A 19,617-nucleotide genomic window follows, 5' to 3' on the forward strand; every position below is an offset into this window, starting at 1 on the left:
TTACCTGCATCTCCCTCGGCAAAGATCGAATCTTTGTTGATCCGGTCGGTCAGAGAGGTGGAATGATCGTTTTGCGCCGGAAAAGATTGAATCTTTGCCGATGTTTTGAGTCGGCAAGCTGCAATCTCTACCTTCCGTTAGGCGTCTCTGACATCGGATTTTAGGGTTCCCAGCAATCCGTCAAAATTCCGCCCCGGAGGCGATCGGCGTGCTCCCCTCTCCTCCAGCCTCTGATCTCCCGGAGAAGCGGAGATGAGGCGGTGCACCCCCGGCATCTGTGGACCAGGGTCCGCACGCTGAGCCTGCTGATGGTGCGGTTCCTCAAGCGGGGGCACGGCGCCGGGAAGCCCTACGACGAGGAGCGCGACGCCGCGGTGATCCAGGTGGAAAGTCCGATACTGGAGGACGTGGGTGGGGATGTCCCGGCTTACGACGACTACGACGACGACGACTACGGCGTCCTCTGCCACGGCCAGGCATCCGGCGTCGGCGCCAGAGATGAAAGGCCTTCTGGTAAGCCTCAAAGCTCCGATCAAGCTGAATCGCCGACGATCAGATATCACCGTCTGTTTTTCCATACCTTCTTTTCTTCAGAGATCGAACTGTTGAAGGACAGATACGCAAAGCTGCTGCTCGGTGAGGACATGTCAGGTTGCGGCAAAGGTGTTCCATCGTCTCTTGCTCTGTCCAACGCCATCACCAACCTCGCCGGTGCTCTCCTGTTCCCTCGACCATGATTTATGCACTTGTTCCTTTGCTTTGTTCTTTGACGCAAACAAAAGAAGTAACATTTTCTGTTATGCTTCTGGATCAAACAGCATCTATTTTCGGCGAACACTCGCGACTGGAGCCGATGTCTGCTGAAAGGAAGGCGAGGTGGAGGAGGGAGATCGACTGGCTTCTATCTGTTACCGATCACATTGTCGAGTTTGTTCCTTCCAGGCAGACATCCAAGGATGGAGCTACCATAGAGGTCACATAAAACGAAGACTATAGAGAATTCATCGATCGTTCGTGCAAGTTTGGCTCACTTGTTCTTCTCCTCCAACTGCAGATTATGATGACTCAACAACGCAGAGATCTTCAGATGAACATCCCCGCGCTTCGCAAGCTGGATGCAATGCTCATTGTAATAAGAATTCTCCTACAATCTTTGGTAGAATGGATTGTTCTAATCTTACAATTCTAAGTTCTTCATCAGGACTCCCTCGACGACTTCGAGGGCCAGAACATGTTTTCGTACGTTTCGAGAGATGCTGATGAATCGGAGAAGGGAAGTGCACAGAGGGACGGCGACAAATGGTGGCTTCCTACGGTGAAAGTCCCTCCCGGTGGACTCTCAGAGTCGTCCAGGAGATGGATTAAGATCAGGAAGGATTCAGCTACGCAGGTACACAAGGCAGCCATGGCCATCAATGCTCAAGTTCTCATGGAAATGGAGGTGCCTGAAGCCTATGTCGAATCTCTTCCTAGGGTAACACTGCTAAACTTAATCTCGATTCGAAATGAGTTCTGAAACAATTCGAGTTGGTATCTGACTGTTCATAGAATGGGAGGGAAAGCCTGGGAGATGCGATCTACAAAAGCATCACAGATGATGTCTTCGTCCCTGAAGAATTCCTGGAAACGATGGACTTGTCGACGGAGCACAAGATCCTCGACCTGAAAAACCGAATCGAGGCCTCGGTCGTGATATGGAAGAGGAAAATGCATGACAAAGAAGGCAAGCCCTCGTGGGCTTCAGCAGTCAGTTTGGAGAAGAGGGAGCGGTTCGAAGAGAGAGCTGAGATCATCTTGATTCTCATCAAGCAAAGGTTTCCCGGCATCCCTCAATCGGTGCTCGACATAAGCAAGATCCAATACAACAAAGTAATTCATTCGAAAACGGACTATGAAATCTCGATCTCAATCTTCTTTGAAATTAATGTTCGTTCTAATCGAGCTCTTCTCTTCAGGATGTAGGACTATCGATCCAAGAGAGCTACTCGAGGATCTTGGAAAGCTTGGCCTTCATGCTGATTTCACGAATCGATGATGTTCTTTACGCGGATTCTCTCGTTAAGGGGGGACGATCCACAACCGACCGGAATTGTGAGACCGGATGTGTGAAGATGCCCCCCGAAGTGAAGGCCGGCAAGAAGTTTTCTTACACGGAGCGTGTAGGAGTCGCAAGAAGTCCTACCGCTCGCCATTGAAGGGCTACAAGAACCTCTCAATTGTGTTCATGGTAGATAGTTCATAGGCACACGAGCCTTTGTAGATCTTACAATTCAACTTACTCTTTCAAATTTGTGGGACTGTTGAGATGGCTGATTTCATCTTTACTGTTGAAATATTTTGATTTCGATTCTAGTTTATTGTTCCTTGTTTCTCAAAGGGATCGAATGGGGAAGAACTTCCATCTTGTTCTCTATTATCCCATGAAACAATTAACAAATCTATCTAATAATTCAAACATTAGACTTGCTATGCTGAGCGACTCCTCGTCCATGACGCGTCCGTGATACCCGTGACCCATCGCTGCCCTCGCCGCGCCATCTGGCCACCGTTGCCGCCGCCTTGGCCGCGATTGACGTGTCACTCGCCAGCGCTTCGGCCGGCGCCGAATTCCGACCGGATAGTAGTTGGAGTTCGACGAATTTGATCAGAAATAGCCGCCCCCATTGCACGGCCACTGTGGACAGCGATTGGGCCGGATTTCAACCGATGTCGGTCCTTCTTCGACCGGTCTCTGGGCGCGATTCAACCGGAATCTGACCCAATTGCTGTTGAAATATTTTGATTTCGATTCTAGTTTATCATTTCTGATTTCTTAAAGGGATTGAATGGGAAAGAACTTCTATCTTATTCTCTATTATCCATGAAACAATTAATAAATCTATCTAATAATTCAAATGCAACTCCTCGTCCATGATGTGTCTACGACACCCGCGATCCACTGTTGATGTCGCCGTCCTCGCCGCGCCATCCGGCCGCTGCCTCGGCCATGATTGACGCGCCACTCGTCTGCGCTTCGGTCGGTGCCGGATTCCGACCGGATAGTGGTCGGAATCTGACGAATTTGGTTGGAAATCGCCGCCCCCCATTGCGCGGCCACTGTGGACGGCGATCGGGCCGAATTCCGACTGACGCCGGTCCTTCCTCGGCCAGTCTCCGATCGCGATTCGATCGGAATCTGACCCGATCGCCGTCCATAGCGGCTACGTCGTTTTCAGCCAAATCACGGTCGAATTCCGGCCAAATTACGTCTAAAAACGGCGTTGCCACTGTGGACCCTGTTTCCTGCTAAATTCCTGTCACTATCCGGCCAGAATCCGACGTCGGACGGAGCGCCGACGAGCGGCACGTCAATTGCGCTCAGAAGCGGGGGCCGGACGGCGCGACGAGGGCGGCGACAGCAATAGTGAGTCATGGGTGTCGCGCACGGGTCGCGGATTCCTCGTCGCGCAGCGTAGCATTCCTCATTCAAACATATCTAATAAATCCTAAACTTCTGTGGTCAGATGGACGGTTGAGATCTATCTTTGTTCAAACTAACTCTTTCCCTCCAAAATATATATCTATATATAGTAATAATAATAATGTTTTCTAACTTATTTAGAAAGCCGGGTGATAAAATAAAAGCTCTTCGTGTTCTTATTCTCGCCCTTGTCATTTTATCCGTCAGTGAAAAGGAAACTGGTACGCCTTTCCCGATTCCCTCCCTCCAAACCCTAAACGCTCAAGATCAGGTTTCCGAATGATCTGGTGATCGATTCTTCCTTGCACTCCCTATATATCCTTGTTGGTTGATATTGGCGGCTTCTTTTGTTGTAAGAATAGAGCTCTTGTGAGGGTTCCGGAAGATGAATCGCCGGTCGTCCGTTTCGTCTTCTACGTTGGCGGCGACGGCCTCGTCGAAGAGGACAGCGGCGATGGAGGTTGCGTCCAAGATTCCGGCTGCCAGAGCGGCGCAGGGGAAGAAGAGGGTCGCTCTTCGGGATATCAGCAAACAGAGCAATGTGTTACGCGGTACTCCTAGGCTAGTAGGCGCTAAGGGGGCCAATGTGGGTATCCTTTCTGTGTCTTTCCTCTTCTTTTTTTTTTTACCTTTCATCTTGTTGGGGGAAAAAGATGCGATCTTTGAGCGGAGTCTTCACGTTTCGTCATGATTTGATACTAAGTTTTAGTCTTGGCAATGGTTTTTATCAAGTGAGTTTTTTCTTCAACATCAAGAATTTCGTAATTTAGTATTTCTGACCATGGTTAATTTTGTGATGCTGTAGTTTTTTTTTAATGTTTTATTCGGTTTGAAAATTCCTGTTTAATAACTTGTACATACGATAGTATTTCAGCATGTCATTTTGAACAAAAATTATGAAAAGTGACTTTTCAAAATTGTTCTTAGGTTCATCTTTTATTCCATTAATTTTTGCATGATGTAACACGTACTATATATTGTTGAAAAAAATCAAAGATAAAACCAACATGAGTTCTAATTTATATGAGCAAAAAAGTAAGTTCGAAATTTAACTTTAATGTGCAAAAATATAAGACTTGAAACATCAATGGCTTTTTTTTCCTAAAAATGTTTTTCCCGATTAAAATACATGCTCCGTGATAAGCATAAAGTAAGCAAAATATGTTATGTATAATTATTTTATTCCTCACTAAAGTCGCATGAATTTTTTACTCAGTGGAAAGAGGATCCTCCTAGTAGTGGGGCAAGAAGTTTTAACAATTAAAATATATGTAATATCGACAGAAACTATAGTGTCTTCATTATTATCTCTAAGCTATTCTATGCTTTTTCCTAATGCTTTCAAAAGTACTTATGGATGACTTTAATTAATTATAAGTATGGTAAATTTTTAACTTGAAGTGCACACTATTTTAGCCTGATTAAAATCCCTTACCTGCCATAGTTTTTGAGTCCAATAGTATAGCTTGTTTTAAGTGCCTAGTTGTTCACTTTTGATGACCCTGATTTTACAATGGCATTATTTGCTTTGAGGTGATTCTGTCAACTGTCAAGTTCAATATTTTGGACTTTGGCATACAGTCAAACTCATTCTGAACATATCTTGGGATCCTCTAAAGCTGCAGAAACTGCATATATTGGCTAACTAAAATATTAAATGAGTTATTGCAGTATCTTTTTGGTGGAGAAACTGAGCCATGATAATCGCCTTTTTTTTACATGTCACTCTCTTTTTATTATTTCTTTGCTTCTTGATCTAAACTTTTTAATCAAAAATCTATTGTGGCTTAAGATGTTTCTATTTTCAATTACATTGCTTGGAAATGCTATTCTTTTTTATTTTTCTTCTATATCTCTAGTTGATCACTAACTACTATTGTGCTTGCTTTCAATGATTGAGCATGAGGGTAATATTTTTGTCATATTTTCTTTGTCTGCACATTTCTTAGTAAATAGCTAATCAGTTTTATCGTGGCTATCCATAAGCAGACCAATGCCACAAGATCAATTTCAGAGGTCAAGAAGGGGTCTTGCACTACTCACTGTGATTCAAGATTGAGTCGAACCTCTTCAGTTGTTTCAGCTAGTATCAAACCAAATGCTATTGTATCTAGCGGCAAAAGTTCCCTGCCACACAACAGTGTGTCTAAACCTGCAATTGTTACCTGCCTAACACCCTGCACTGCCCTCAAGTCACCTAACTTTTCTGTGGATTCTGTTTCATCAATGTCCACATGCAACTCAATTCAAAGCCCTGAGTTTGAGTATATAGATAATGGAGATTCTCAGGCTACAACTTCTTTGGAGAAGCAAGCAAATGAGAATCTAAACATCTCTGAGCATGTAGCTATAGCAGGTGCATGTTGATTAGTTGAATTCTCCAATTATGTTTTAATGCTCTTTATTTAAGGTTCATGATTCTATGAAATGGAATCACCTGCTATTTTTTTATTTATTTAGTAAAGCTCTACTTTTTTGGGGTTTTTGAAACTAAGTAGTTCAGAAATCAATCTATAGTCAGGTTTTGTTTAATTTGTCTATTGATATTGTTGATAATATTTATCAGAGTCAAAATCAAAGAGTAATGGTTCCATGCTGATGGCAGTTGAAGTTGTGGAACTTGATACGAACCACAATGATCCTCAGTTCTGCACTACACTTGCTTGTGATATCTACCAAAATTTACAGAAAGCTGAGGTGATATATTCCTCTTTGTTATTTATTGTTTTTCTTCTGTTGTTTTTTATCCAACTTCTCTTTGATGTTTCCAGATATTTTCAATAATTAATGATATATGCATATCTTCTGGACATTATTGTTCCTTATTGAATACTAAATGATGTTTTGGTATTTTAGACTACTGATGTTGATCTTGGTTATGTATGATATACACCCTGCAGATTTATTATGATTTCCCTTGCTAATTCTCTGGATCAGTTCTAAAATTTTAATATTAATGAATCAGGGTTTTTAATTTTCAATCCCAGTGTGTAATTTGTTCATTGATTTCCAGAGTATAAGGTACTAAGCTATACAGGATATATATATAGTGATAGAAGCATCCAAATAATCAATATTTCTGCTAAGATTTATACAGTATATCTTGAAGGAAAAAGATTTTTTAACATGCCTAGCTTGCTTGCCTTTGGTCTTGAAGTAATGATGTTCGTGTAAATTTACTTCTCAAGTTGAAGACAATTGTGATCATTGATAAAGTGGGTCGATTGCATAGCACTTGCATGTGCTTTTTCAAACATTTACTTTCAATCTGTGTAATACAAACTGTACTATTTCCTTTGCAGTAGTTTCCTTAATCCTGTCCTAGATAATGAAGTAACCTAGCTATTCAGTTAATGCCGGACTGCAGCTTTGCCTTTGTATTTGAACTGTCTATAAGCTAGTTCAATCATCAAATGCCTTCGGTTAGGCTGAAGCCCCTGAACTTGATGAAATGTTTTTATCTTTAAATACTATGCCTAATGCTTGTTTTGTTTATAATTTCAGTTTGTGTGATTAAACTAAGTGGAAGATTATATTATAAACTAGTAATTCTCATGCCCTACTGTTTGTCAGATTGGCAATTACACTTATATGGAACAAGTTGCTTATTTCATGCTATTGTCCTCCTGAAAGGAAACCTTTTAAAATGTTTATATAGCAACAATAATCTAGCATGAGAAACATTATAACTATGGACTGCAAGATATAACAATTGTTTTCAATGTTCTTTGAGTCAATTATGTGTTCATCATAATTCAGATTAATGTTCCTAGATCTCACACTAAGTTCCTTAGTTTGGACTTGTTATCAAAATAACATTTGCTTTAAGTAAACACCTTTTCTTTCTACCGGATAATGCAGCACTATTTTTTCCTACAGACTAAGAAAAGACCTTTGATAGATTTCATGGAAACAATTCAGAAGGATATAAATGCAAACATGCGTTCCATTCTGATAGATTGGCTTGTAGAGGTATATTCGCACCAAATCACTCCCTTTCTAATAGCATTTTCGTCTTCCAACTTAGGTTAACTAATTTCTAATCCCATTTGACTACAGGTTGCAGAAGAGTATCATCTGGTCCCTGATACACTGTATCTCTCTGTTAATTACATCGACAGATATCTTTCTGGAAATGAAATAAACCGAGAACGATTGCAACTTCTTGGTGTTGCTTGTATGCTAATTGCAGCGTGAGAACTATTCAATAATGTTATGGGAATTTAGACTCATTGTGTTCATAATAATTTTTATTCGTTATTAACAGAAAATATGAGGAGATTTGTGCCCCACAAGTGGAAGATTTCTGCTATATGACTGACAATACATACTCAAAAGATGAGGTGGATGCCTTTGTAACTCCAGTTTATGATTTTGTGTTGCATGTTTGGGCTGCCTGTTCATAACTTGTTGTGCAGGTTTTGCAAATGGAATCGGAAGTGTTGAATTACTTGAAATTTGAAATGACAGTCCCAACTACCAAATGCTTCTTGAGGTAACACTTAGGACCATTGTATTAGCTCTTAATTGTCTGTGAATAAGTTGCTTATTTTCATATCTGATGTGCAAATGAAAAGGAGATTTGTCCATGCTGCTCAAGGATCCAATCAGGTAACTACATTGTTTGCGAATGGTATCTTTTTAGTTTCTACATTGAAACGAAGAGTTCATTATCATATTTGTTTTTCCCAGCTGCCTCTGTTGCAACTTGAGTTTCTTGCCAGTTATGTTGCAGAGCTTTCGTTACTCGATTACTCTATGCTTCGCTATGCCTCATCAATGGTAGCATCTTCTGCTGTCTTTTTGGCCAAGTTCATATTGCAACCAGCCAAAAAGGCCTTGGGTACTGATTCATGCAACAGTTTGCTCTGAATTTTACTAAAGAGAAATACTCATCATGATGTCCTTATCTAAAGAGATTAGTTACATTGTGGTTGATGATGCAGAATGCCACACTGAGCCATTACACACGATATAAACCTTCAGACCTTGCAGACTGCGTCGAGGCATTACACCGACTAGTCTGCACTAGTGCAGGGAACAGCTTGCCTGCCATTAGAGAAAAATACAGTCAGCACAAGGTAAATAATTTTGTCTCAAAACTTGCTTCAATTCTCAGTTGCCCTGCGGCAGTCTTGATTTGTTGTTGTTCTTCCAGTACAAGTTTGTTGCCAAGAAGTACTGCCCTTCATCCATCCCTTCAGAGTTCTTCCATGATAATTTTCAAGACATCACAACCGAAGTCGGGGAATTGAGTTTAGTCTGCAAGATTTGAATCGAGGTCTCTTTGCCGACTTGAATCGGTAGATGTTCATATGCATGGCTGATGAACCAAAACAAGGAATGTTGAATTCCTTTGATCTATAAGAAACACTGTTGCAGTGCTTCTTCACCTCACTGTTGATCTCCTAGAAATAAATAAAAATTGTACTACTGATCTTCCTGTGAGAGAGAGCATTATTGATTGAATCTAGTTTTGAACAAAAAAATGGTCATGTTTTGTGTTACATTGCTCCTCAAGTAGGCCATTAAATGAATATTTAAAAAAAGGCAAAAAAATTTATATTATCTAACTATTCTCCTTTTTTATTTTATGTTTTAACTTTAAAAAAAACAATATTTTAGTATTTATGGCGGTGGGGCCGCTACAGATAGAACTGGCTGTCTCGAAACCTGAACTGGAGTGGACCCGCCCCCCTTTGTCTGGTCCAAAGTCGTAGTACAACTCGCGTAACATTCGTGGCCGTGTCTGATTGGTGGCCGCGCTGCTCAGGAGTGACGCAGGAATTGGGACGAGAAAGGAGAGGCATTGAACAATTTCCATTATTGAGGGGGGATGGACAGGTGTCAGTTTCCCATTCGCGGTGGGGAGAAGAAGCGAGTTTTGAAATGTTACCCAATTTGAGAAGGCGGAGAAAGCATATCCGGCCTTCGTGATGCGTTCTTCCCTCGGGAATATACTCTTGCCGAAGAATCGACGATGCGTAGATTACAAGCTTGAATTCCTCCGCCTCTGTTCGTTTTCTATACAACTCTACTTCCAGATCGCGATCCTGGTGGCTTGCTTCCGTTCGTGCTTTCGTTTGGTGGAGAGCTGATCTGGGTGCTGGTGGAGATCGATGACTAGGGAGGAGATCAAGGAGGCTCTGGTGGGGGAGGAGGAGATGCCTCCTCTTCTGCAGGATCCGGAGGCCGACGCCAAGCCTCGCCGCATTGCTCTCTTCGTCGAGCCCTCTCCGTTCAAGTTAGTAAAGCTGTATTTTTTGCTATGGTAGTCGTACTTATCTTGGTTTTGTTTGTTTGTTTGTTTCTCTCTTTTAAGTCTTGGCGCTGAGTCCATGTCAGAAAGATTAGTGTGCTTAGTGATCGGGTTCTTTGTTGCTCGGAGGAGTTGCATCTTGGTTTTGATGCGCAGGTCACGACAAAAAATATATATATATCCCTTTTCTTAGAAGAAATTTTGGGATTTTGACTGGTGAAGCGCCTTTTAGTGATTCGGAAACGCCTGGTCATTCAATGAGTTGATTTAAGATCACGCTCCCTTGATCTCAGTAAATGGTTTTTTTTCTTCTTTCACTGTTGCCATAACTGTTATCTTTTGTAAATTTGTAGCGTGTCTCGGCGATTTGGGTCGTTTGTGCTTGATTCAATTCGCTTTTGCTCGATGCAGCACATAGGTAGTTGAGTTGTTGCCTTGTTGGGTTGATTGCTTGAGGTAGCTTTTGTTTCACTCCTTGGTCGAGGATCTCCCTTTTATAGTCTTGAAGTTGGTTGAGGCGGTCTGCATCTTTTTCCTTTCAAGGGTAACTTGCCCATAACTTTTTTTCTCAACCAAAAAACTTGGCCAACGTCTTAAATGATTGACTGGTGGCCTTCTTACTTTTTGAGGAGAATTCTGGTCCTGAAGTGGGTTATATTGCTTATTTGAGCGAGTTGCCTCTGTGTTTTTTGATCTGTTGATAAGTTTGTTTTTCACTGTTTAATTCAACATTACAACCTGTTCTATGTACCGTCCATAAAATAAGAATTGTAACTTTGCTTGAATGCTTTCGTTTAAGATTTTCTAGTATAAAGCTGTCAAAGGCACCAGTCTTTCATTTTTCTATTTCTTCTCCAGTTTTACTATCCATTTGAATGGTAGTTTCTGATAAAATGTACATCATACTTGCCCCTAACGTCTCCTTTGAAATGAGGAGCAATTGGGACTTTCAAGCCAGTCACAAACTATTGTGCTAGACTAGTCTGATGTCTGCCTATGGAGAACAACTAGGCTAACCTAATAACTTTTGTCTACTTAAATGGATAGACTTCTCCACATAAGATTGTTAATCATTTATTACAATCAGGAATTTGCCCTTGGTCTTATGATCCAAATCTTCGTTTCTTAGTTTTGTCTAGCAACTGTTTGATTTCAGAATTTTTAGTACGTTGCTTTAATAAACCTACCTCTCCTTCTTATGTTTGACAGTTATATCTCTGGATATAAGAACCGTTTTCAGAATTTTATCAGAAATTTGCGTGAAATGGGAGATGAGGTGAATACTTCTAGTCCAAATTTATCCTGAAATTATTTATTTTACTGGTATATTGATGGGTTGTATGAGTATTTATTTCAAAGCATAGTGGTCAAATGGTAAAAATTGAGCTTATGCTGGTCTTTCAACCCAAGGAAAAATGAATATGTTCAATGATCAACGAAGATTACCCTTTATCTGCTTAATAGAAATCCAATGAAAGCCTTCATCATGTTTGTTACAGGTAATTGTTGTAACAAATCATCAAGGTGTGCCTCAAGAGTTTCACGGTGCAAAAATTATTGGTTCAAGAAGGTAAGCAAAAATAAGTACCTTTTTGGTCTATGTACAGAAATTTTGGATAAAAATGATGCTTCGTGTCAATAGAAATTCTGTTTTTAACTGACATCTCGTTTTTCAGTTAGAGATCCTCCTGCTTCTTAGTGTGGAATATTTTTCCAGCATAGTCATGTAATGCTTTCAAGAATTTTTCCCTTTAAAAATAATACACTGTCTTACTTAGGTTTCTCATTTACCTATTTTACCTGATGAGGTCTACAATGAATATTTATTCAAGTTAAAATATTTGCAGCCTGATTGATTATACCTGCCATATAATCAATCAGGTCTGAAATACTAGTCTATACCCTATTCCAATCCACCTGCTAATTGTTCAAATTTAAGCTGTAATCTTATTGATATACAATATAAATTATCTAGTAGACTAATCCAAACATGATGTGTACCACAGATAATACCTGGTTACATTAGACCAGTTTATCAATTTGTATTGTTACGTTTGAATTATATTTTTGGGTTATTATTGGTTATTATATTTTTGGGTTATTATTGCTTTTGAGATTATTTCTTAGACTTAGTGTTATATCGTTCTAATTTGATATTTCTATCATATGATTTGCTAATTTATTCTGTATTAGTTCTTAATTGAGTGTTCTTGTGAGTTACCAAAAATCTGAGCAACTTGTTGCTTGGTTGATATGGTACCAAACAGCCCTCGGGGCATAGCTAAGTTGGTTACGACGTAGCAGACTTGCAGAAGAGGGCAAGGGGCGAATCCTGGCGAAGCCAGACAATACCCTCATGCGTCATGACCAACTGCAGTTTCTTGATTTACCTCCTCACAGATGGTCGTGGGGCCGACCGTGTGGGGCCGCTAAGGTGGCGGATCCACCTTTTGCAGAAGATATGGTACCAAACAAAATTAGCCAAGTGCAGTGTTGGAAGTCATCTTCTCTAATTGACCTTTTAATTAGCAGATCTTCAAACTGAAGAACTTCCTATTATCTGAAGTTAATTGAGAAAATACAGAAGCTATTGCACAATATTAGTTTCTCTGCAGTAAGAATTGACTTGAGGTTTATTTATATGAAACATATTAAAATGCATACATTTGAAATCTAGAGATAAAGATATATATCTCATAGAAAAGTTCTCTGTTATTTCATTCTTTTGCTTCATTCTCACGGTTTCTAATTTGTTTGCCAGCTTTCCTTGCCCATTGTACAACAATGTTCCTCTTTCACTGGCACTTAGCCCGAGAATAATTTCAGAAGTTGCAAAGTTCAAGCCAGATATTATCCATGCATCTTCACCAGGAATCATGGTTAATTTTACCTTCGAAAATCTTTGTTTGAAGGCTTCGATACCTTTGCATATATTATATTAAAACCTTGTGGTATTTCAGGTATTTGGTGCTTTGGCAATTGCCAAGATGCTCTGTGTTCCTATAGTGATGTCGTACCATACTCATATTCCAAAGTAAGTGACAATATGAAGTACATTCACTGAAAATAATGTGAATAACAAGTCCAACACTTTGAATCAAAACTCACATGATAATAATTATCACTTCTTTTACAGTGCTCCTGAACTTTCATATCTTTCCTGAATTTTAGCCTGTTTGTAATGAAGTACATCTGCAATTATACATTCTTGTTCAGATACATACCGAGGTATACATGGGGCTGGTTCGTGGAGCCAATGTGGATGGTAATAAGTAAGTTCTCTCTCTCCTTTTCTCCTCATCTCCTTATCCATAGTCCCATATCATCCCACTTACTGCCACTCTCTCTTCTAAAGGGTTCCTTCATAGAGCAGCGGATCTTACTTTAGTACCTTCAGCTGCCATTAGCAAAGATCTCATTGCTGCTAATGCAACAGAAGGTTTGTTTGAACTTCTCGGTTTTCAAGCTTCTCAAGTTTTGTTATCCTCCATCACTTTGCTATTGCTTTCTTTTCCTATAGCTCATAAGATACGCCTTTGGAATAAGGGTATCGACTCCAAAAGCTTCCATCCTCGTTATCGCAGCCAAGAAATGCGTGCAAGGCTCAGGTATCTACTACCTCAAGCAGATGGCATGCAGCAAAAATGCACATGATAATTTAGATACTTTTTTTATAAACTCTGTTTTCTCCTTTGTCAGTAATGGCGAACCAGAGAAACCATTGTTAATCCATGTTGGACGCATAGGAAAAGAAAAGAACTTGGATTTTCTCAAAAGGTAGAATCTTTGCTTTCACCTTCTCTGATTGAAACCAATCATGTTTGGCCACCCTCATTTGATCTTCGTTTGGTTAGGGTTATGGACAGGCTCTCCGGAGTAAGAATTGCTATTATAGGGGATGGACCTTACAGGTAGAATACTACTTTCCCATTCTATTTTTAGCAACGAATTCCCCTCGCGTATGACACGGCCTTCTGCTGTGTAAACAGGTCTGAATTAGAGGAGATGTTCGCCGGCGTGCCTGCTGTGTTCACCGGCATGCTCCAAGGAGAGGAGCTCTCTCAGGCGTACGCGAGCGGCGATGTGTTCGTGATGCCGTCGGAGTCTGAGACCCTCGGCCAAGTCGTGCTCGAGGCAATGTCCTCCGGCACGCCGGTCGTCGCGGCCCGTGCCGGAGGGATCCCCGACATCATACCGGAGGAGCACGAAGGGAAAACCAGCTTCCTCTTCTCCCCGGGCGACGTGGACGATTGCCTGAGCAAGGTCCAGCGACTGCTCTCCTGCGACGAGCTCAGAGAAACCATGGCGACGGCCGCCAGGGAGGAGATGCAGAAGCATGATTGGGGGGCGGCTACGCGAGTGATTCGCAACGAGAATTACAACGCCGCGATCTGGTTCTGGAGGAAGAACGAGTCGCATAGCATCGGGCCATTGCAGGCATTTGCGAGATGGATCTTTGGGTCACCTCAAAACAAGCCACAGCTCTGAATCATTGAATTATTAGGGTTTTAGCGTTCTTGATGATTGCCACTTTCGTAGATTTCGCAAGATTCGTTTGTACAGAGACAGTGATTTGGTTTGATTCTTGCTTGAAGTATGATCGTCAGATTATCTAAGGTCGACACGTCGGTATTTACCATGCAGGTGCAAATCGCCACGTAGATCTCTCACCTCCTGCCTGCTCGCCACGCGTCTTCAAATCTAACTTAATTATATTTGATCCCTTCCGACTTTGAATAAATGCCTTGGGCATCGGATCGGCAAGCAAGAAATGGAGGGTGCGCCGGCGAGGAAGGAGGCGGCGGCGGCCGAAAAGAAGGCGGCTCCGCCGCAGGAGGCGGCGCCGGAGCTGCCGACGGAGAGCAGCCCGTACGTGACGTACAAGGACTTGGAGGACTACAAGATGAAGGGCTACGGCGCCGCCGGCCACCGGCAGCCCGTCGACAAGCCAGGCGGCGGAGGGGGCACCGACGCCCCCACGCTCGCCGGGAAAGATCTCTCCCCCGCCGCCGACGACCGCTAAGGAACTGCGAATCTTGCGCGTGCAATTTGTTAACTAAAGTTTGTGGTTAAAGTAAACTGGTCGAAGGAAATAAAGGAGGAGTCAACGTCAATTTTAGGTAAATAATGGTGGGTCCCTACACTTAATGACTTCGACTTCGACCCCGAGGCGCCGCGCTGTCGAATCTATCTCTTTCGGATAAGGTCGCCGCGTCATGTCAACGTTCGGGATTGTGTAAAACGTGCTAAATTCTACGGGCAAAGTGCAAAATCCCCTAATTTTTCACTTTGATCCCCAAACCAAGTTTCTAGTTTTTTTAGTTTACATAATTCAACAAATTATAACTTACCCCCTAGTACAGGGAATTTGTATTACATCGATATATATTTTAAAAATAATTTTATAAAGTCGAGGCTAATTAAACTTTTTTTTGTAAAATCAAATTATATATTTTTCAAAAATAAATTAGTTTTCACATAATTAATTTTAGATATAATTTCAGGTTTTAGAACAGGATTAAGTAGTATAAAACGTTTCCAGGATAAAAATTTTAATTTACTAACGTTTTGTGAGTAAAATGTAAAGTATAGAATAAAAAATTCAAGGGTCTAGGTAAATTTTGTTCCTTTTTCCCAAATTTGTGTATAAATCACCCACCGATGTGTCGACTGGTCGGACTTGAAGAAGAAATGAAGCACAATATAGCGGTTCTCGTCATGGTCCTCGCTGCGGCGGCGGCCGCAGCCGCGTCCACGACCTCCGCCACCGCCGCCGCCGCTGTCTCCCTCTCGGAGCCCAAAGGTCAGCATCCAACTTCCCAATTTAGTAACTATCATTCCCTATTTAGGCTTCAATTTGGTCAGGGCATGAAACAGGGGCGGCAGAGGAGGCGGCGGCGGAGAAGGTCATAAGAGTCCGGCGGACGTGGCCGTGCTGCGACCGCTGCGGCGGGTGCGCCACCGGTTCCGACGCGCCGGAGTGTCAGTGCCACGACCTGGTGCGGCGGTGCCACCCCTCGTGCCGGAGCTGCGTCCGGTCGCCGCTCAGCGTGGAGCCTCCCCTGTTCTACTGCTCCGACCGCATCCCCGGCTACTGCCGGCGCCAGTGCAACTCCGGCGACGCCTTGCAGATCCGCTGATCTGATTCTTGCAGCAGTGATTAATTTGGCAAAAAAAAACTGCAATTTTTTTGGGGTCAAATTCGAGATCTCATGAAGCAAGATTACTTGTTTAGTTTTTTGTAATCTTGTGCCATACTTCTTGGAATTGTAAGAACAGATGTGATCGAGATGAACAGATAAATGCTCCAGTTTTAGTTTAAATTGTTGATTACGAATCAAAATTCAACAGAGTGGTTGGAAGGAATAGTTGTTTTAGTTAACTTCTCAAAGTGGATATTGAAGTCATCGAGGACTTGTTATTCAACATCTAATTTTATTGATCTTGACTTGACAAAGTGCCAACAAGAAACCAAGAGCTTACAAAATTAGATAATTTATCCTCTTTAATTTTTTATCATCAAATCAATCATAGCTCACCTAATTCTTATTCTAGTTGAGCCAATTTCTAAACACCTTTTTTATTTATTATTAACATAACTTTTCATTCCTTCGTAGTACATTTCTTTATTTTTAAGAATATTTTCATTTTCAATATTGTGTAATAATTATGAAATCATAATTACTACACTATTAACACTTTAACTATTATCAACACTAATAATAAGATGTTATAACCCCTATAGTTCTTTACCGCTATAATATAGATATTTCATCTTTAATCAATATTGATAAATATTATATTATAATAGTTCTAATTTATAACTACTACACTATAAATAATTTATTTTTATTTATATTGATCATATTATATTATAATAATAATAATGAAATCATAATTGTTATTATAAAAATAAAAATATTTTTAAAAATAAAAAATCAGATATTATTTTGATAATAAATAAATAAGAAATCTTTTTTAAGGATTTGAGTATTTATATATTAGAAATGTCTATATATTATTAGTTGCCTCTTCATTAGCGCCAAAGGTCACAAGACTCTTTCTTAAGTCGATGGGACCACATTTCATGATAATATTTATAGTTGTAGATTGAGAAAAACCTAGAAAGATTAGGACAACGATCTTTAGCAAACTGTTCAAATGTCTTAGTCATAAATCTCGTTCATTAATTATATCCATATCCATTAATACCAACCGTCTGATTATTATTGCTTATTATTTTTATAAATGGCGATCATGGGCATAGTGGGCAACAAATGTATGTATGGTGGAGTGGAGCACTAAAGGAAAATTTTAAAAAGTTAAATTGGGAGGTTGCCCTCTTAAATTAAGACCATAGTATATTACTGTATGATTTTATAATCATGAGAGTCTTTTGCCAAACTATATACCATATGATCCGGTTGGATGTCGTGGACGGTCAAGTCATCAATCAAGAATATGTCACCTCAATCGTCATCGACTTTGTTGGTTCAAAGATCTGAGAAAAGAAGTTGAATGAGCGGATTAGCTGGGTGTCGAAGATTCGCAACAGACCACTCCAAATCTCCGATGCTCAAGTCAGCAAAGGGAAGCAGAGATGAAGAAGAAGAAGAAGAATGTGAAGTAGTTGGAGTTCAAAGAGCCGTCTTCATGCCTGCGGGGAGCTTATATAGTCACCCAAGGGGAACATTCCTGCTGACATGGGAGCAGGCTGTGGTAGTATCTGAGGAGACAGCTTCTGAGAATTACTGACAAGTAAGCGAAGAGTATAACATCTGGAGAACTAAGTCTGCAAACCTCATAACTGTCCTACGGCTCAGCCGTGCAGATTGTTCTTGTTGTTTAGCCTAGGCATAGATATAGGAGGATCTAGGGGACCATGCCTGATAGCCTAGTAACTGTCCTAATCCTTTGACAGAGCTCACACGCTTAATTGTCTCTTAGTGCGGAAGATGCCCGAGAGAGGTGACCTGGAGTCAAGCCGAGCGACCGAGGTCGGACTGATAGAGGCCGAGTGACTGAAGAGGTCAAAATGGCCGAGGCCGAGTGAGGGCGAGTGATTGAAGAGCTCAGAATGGCCGAAGCCGAGAACGAGGGTGGAGTAGCTGAGGCGGTTAAGAGTATAGCCGAATGGCCAAGCTGATCGAGAGTGTAGCGAGGTCGGATTGGTCAGGAGCGTGGCGAGGTCGGACTGGTCAAGAGCGCGAGGTTGGACTGGTCAGGAGCGTGGCAAGTCTATCGAGGGTGGGCTGGTCAATCAAGAGGGTAGTAAGGTCGGGTTGTCCAGGAGAGTGGCGAGGTCGGACTGTTTGAGTGGCCAAGTCGGTCGAGAGCGAGAGTATGGCCTAGTGACTGAGCCGGCTGAGGGACCTTTAGGCGGGGCCCAGTGAAGCTGAAGTCGGGTCAAGTAATGAAGGTCGAGCCGAATATTATTGTGGTTGGACTAGTCAAATAGGGTTTGATCATTGACCTCTTGACTTACCATGTCAAACTAATTATTGACATTCTTTGTCACATAAGACGAATAAGGATTTGTCGTATCACTATATATTCTCAATGTGATCCGGTCTTTTCTTATGATCTCGTATTAACAAAAACTTCATTCATTGAATATATATATATAAGAAAAAAAATCAAAAAGGTATTCTGTTTTATTGGAATCATCAAGGGGTATTTTTTATATTTTTAATCAAAAGAACATCTTACTCCATCGATAATCTATGTAAAATAATATAGTTATTTTTTTAGTATACTATTCAACATTATTATCTCTTGTCACTCAATCCTATCAACCACTTATATGAACAGAATAAATTCATATTATAGCAATTATGAAATCATAGTTGTTACAATATTGTAACAACTATAGTTTTGTAGCTTATTACAATATGAATATTATTGAACAAGATAAATTTAAATTGTAGCGACTATAATTTGTAGTTACTACAATATAAATATTATTAAACAGAATAAGCTTGAGTTGCAGTAACTACGAAATCATAAGTGTTACAATACGAATATTAGATAAATAAATTTGAATTGTAACCGCTATGGTTTCGTAGCTGTTATAACGTGAATATTAAATGAATATTTTTTAAAAAATATTTTTAAATTTTTTTTTGACAAATCATGTTTCATACACTTAAAGATTTAATGCATATTACAAGAAAAATTAATTAGAAAATATTTTTGTTATTTTACATGAGTTACAAGTGGGGCGGATTATGATCATTATTTTTTATTTAGAGTTTGTTTAGATTAAAAAATAAACATTAATAAAATATATGTTTTTTATATTAAGTGTTCATAAGGGTGCAACATATCAAACCCTTAAGTTTAAATTCTAAATTTTAAATAAAAAAATTATTATTTTTACTAGGTGCTCATAGTGTGGCCAACATAAAATGTACATGTTGAATCACTTTCAAATATATACAAAAGATTTGGATATCTCGTGCGTCTACGTCTCGTCCGTGATAAAAGATTTCAATAATCCGAAAATATTTTGGAATTTTTTTCTATGTATATATCAAAACGTTTAAGAGGTGCCAAATATCAACACGCAGATCACGATGCATCCGTCCCACTTGGCAGAATCTCTCTCCCTTCGACCAACTTTTTTATTTTTTATTTTTTTTTGATTTACAAGGTGTATCTGGGCATTTGGCATCAACTAGTTCCCTTGGCTGACCAGCCCTATCCACGGCTTTTAACGAGAGTCCCCACCGACCAACGAGGGTAAATCAGGAGGATTCATTGACACCTACATTTCAGTCCATTACCAAATTGAGATCCACGTGCCCGATCAGCACAGTCGACTGCCACGCCCCAGACATTAAACCCAGTGAGACACACCCTGAAGGAATCGAACCGTGGAAATGACTTATAAAAAGGG

At 40.6% G+C, this 19,617-nt stretch overlaps 4 protein-coding genes and 1 pseudogene across 7 annotated transcripts; all 5 read left to right on the forward strand.

The window, feature by feature from the left end:
• The first annotated feature begins 308 nt into the window (after positions 1-308).
• Positions 309-2,195, forward strand: LOC141827651 (rho guanine nucleotide exchange factor 8-like). The gene is made up of 7 exons (XM_074714948.1): positions 309-513; positions 595-711; positions 819-973; positions 1,055-1,129; positions 1,202-1,474; positions 1,549-1,869; positions 1,956-2,195. Exons 1-7 carry the CDS (start codon positions 309-311, stop codon positions 2,193-2,195), a joined length of 1,386 nt encoding a protein of 461 aa, XP_074571049.1.
• Positions 2,196-3,845: 1,650 nt separating this feature from the next.
• LOC141826992 (cyclin-A1-4-like) lies at positions 3,846-8,735 on the forward strand (annotated as a pseudogene).
• A 669-nt stretch (positions 8,736-9,404) lies between these two features.
• On the forward strand, positions 9,405-14,359 carry LOC141827649 (sulfoquinovosyl transferase SQD2-like). 3 transcript variants are annotated; one of them, XM_074714944.1, is made up of 11 exons: positions 9,405-9,731; positions 10,929-10,995; positions 11,219-11,289; positions 12,481-12,598; positions 12,680-12,753; positions 12,936-12,991; positions 13,075-13,158; positions 13,240-13,327; positions 13,419-13,496; positions 13,574-13,630; positions 13,709-14,357. In XM_074714944.1, the coding sequence occupies exons 1-11, from the start codon at positions 9,580-9,582 to the stop codon at positions 14,205-14,207; spliced, it is 1,344 nt and encodes a 447-aa protein (XP_074571045.1). In that variant the 5' UTR covers positions 9,405-9,579; the 3' UTR covers positions 14,208-14,357. The 3 variants fall into 3 exon arrangements, with proteins under 3 accessions (XP_074571045.1, XP_074571046.1, XP_074571044.1); XM_074714945.1 differs by having other exon boundaries at positions 9,405-9,704; positions 13,709-14,356; XM_074714943.1 differs by having other exon boundaries at positions 9,405-9,704; positions 13,075-13,327; positions 13,709-14,359.
• Positions 14,360-14,438: 79 nt separating this feature from the next.
• On the forward strand, positions 14,439-15,084 carry LOC141827655 (uncharacterized). Its single transcript, XM_074714953.1, has one exon. It carries the CDS (start codon positions 14,491-14,493, stop codon positions 14,740-14,742), a length of 252 nt encoding a protein of 83 aa, XP_074571054.1. The 5' UTR covers positions 14,439-14,490; the 3' UTR covers positions 14,743-15,084.
• A 297-nt stretch (positions 15,085-15,381) lies between these two features.
• Positions 15,382-16,085, forward strand: LOC141827654 (uncharacterized). 2 transcript variants are annotated; one of them, XM_074714951.1, is made up of 2 exons: positions 15,382-15,522; positions 15,585-16,085. In XM_074714951.1, exons 1-2 carry the CDS (start codon positions 15,411-15,413, stop codon positions 15,857-15,859), a joined length of 387 nt encoding a protein of 128 aa, XP_074571052.1. In that variant the 5' UTR covers positions 15,382-15,410; the 3' UTR covers positions 15,860-16,085. The 2 variants fall into 2 exon arrangements, with proteins under 2 accessions (XP_074571052.1, XP_074571053.1); XM_074714952.1 differs by having other exon boundaries at positions 15,597-16,085.
• The last annotated feature ends 3,532 nt before the right edge of the window (positions 16,086-19,617 follow it).

This window comes from Curcuma longa, chromosome 4, assembly GCF_044706935.1.
Source record: "Curcuma longa cultivar G26 ecotype Majalengka, Jawa Barat chromosome 4, ITB_CL_G26_1.1, whole genome shotgun sequence".
Lineage (NCBI taxonomy): Eukaryota > Viridiplantae > Streptophyta > Magnoliopsida > Zingiberales > Zingiberaceae > Curcuma > Curcuma longa.

Excerpts from the sequence above, each read along its gene's own strand:
- LOC141827651 (XM_074714948.1), top strand. The coding sequence starts at position 309 with ATGGTGCGGTTCCTCAAGCGGGGGCACGGCGCCGGGAAGCCCTACGAC. Across the intron at positions 514-594 it reads CAGAGATGAAAGGCCTTCTG|AGATCGAACTGTTGAAGGAC; the intron begins GTAAGCCTCAAA and ends TCTTTTCTTCAG. Across the intron at positions 974-1,054 it reads AGGATGGAGCTACCATAGAG|ATTATGATGACTCAACAACG; the intron begins GTCACATAAAAC and ends CTCCAACTGCAG.
- LOC141827649 (XM_074714943.1), top strand. The coding sequence starts at position 9,580 with ATGACTAGGGAGGAGATCAAGGAGGCTCTGGTGGGGGAGGAGGAGATG. Across the intron at positions 12,992-13,074 it reads GCCAATGTGGATGGTAATAA|GGTTCCTTCATAGAGCAGCG; the intron begins GTAAGTTCTCTC and ends TCTCTTCTAAAG. Across the intron at positions 13,328-13,418 it reads GAAATGCGTGCAAGGCTCAG|TAATGGCGAACCAGAGAAAC; the intron begins GTATCTACTACC and ends CTCCTTTGTCAG.
- LOC141827655 (XM_074714953.1), top strand. The coding sequence starts at position 14,491 with ATGGAGGGTGCGCCGGCGAGGAAGGAGGCGGCGGCGGCCGAAAAGAAG.
- LOC141827654 (XM_074714951.1), top strand. The coding sequence starts at position 15,411 with ATGAAGCACAATATAGCGGTTCTCGTCATGGTCCTCGCTGCGGCGGCG. Across the intron at positions 15,523-15,584 it reads CTCCCTCTCGGAGCCCAAAG|GGCATGAAACAGGGGCGGCA; the intron begins GTCAGCATCCAA and ends CAATTTGGTCAG.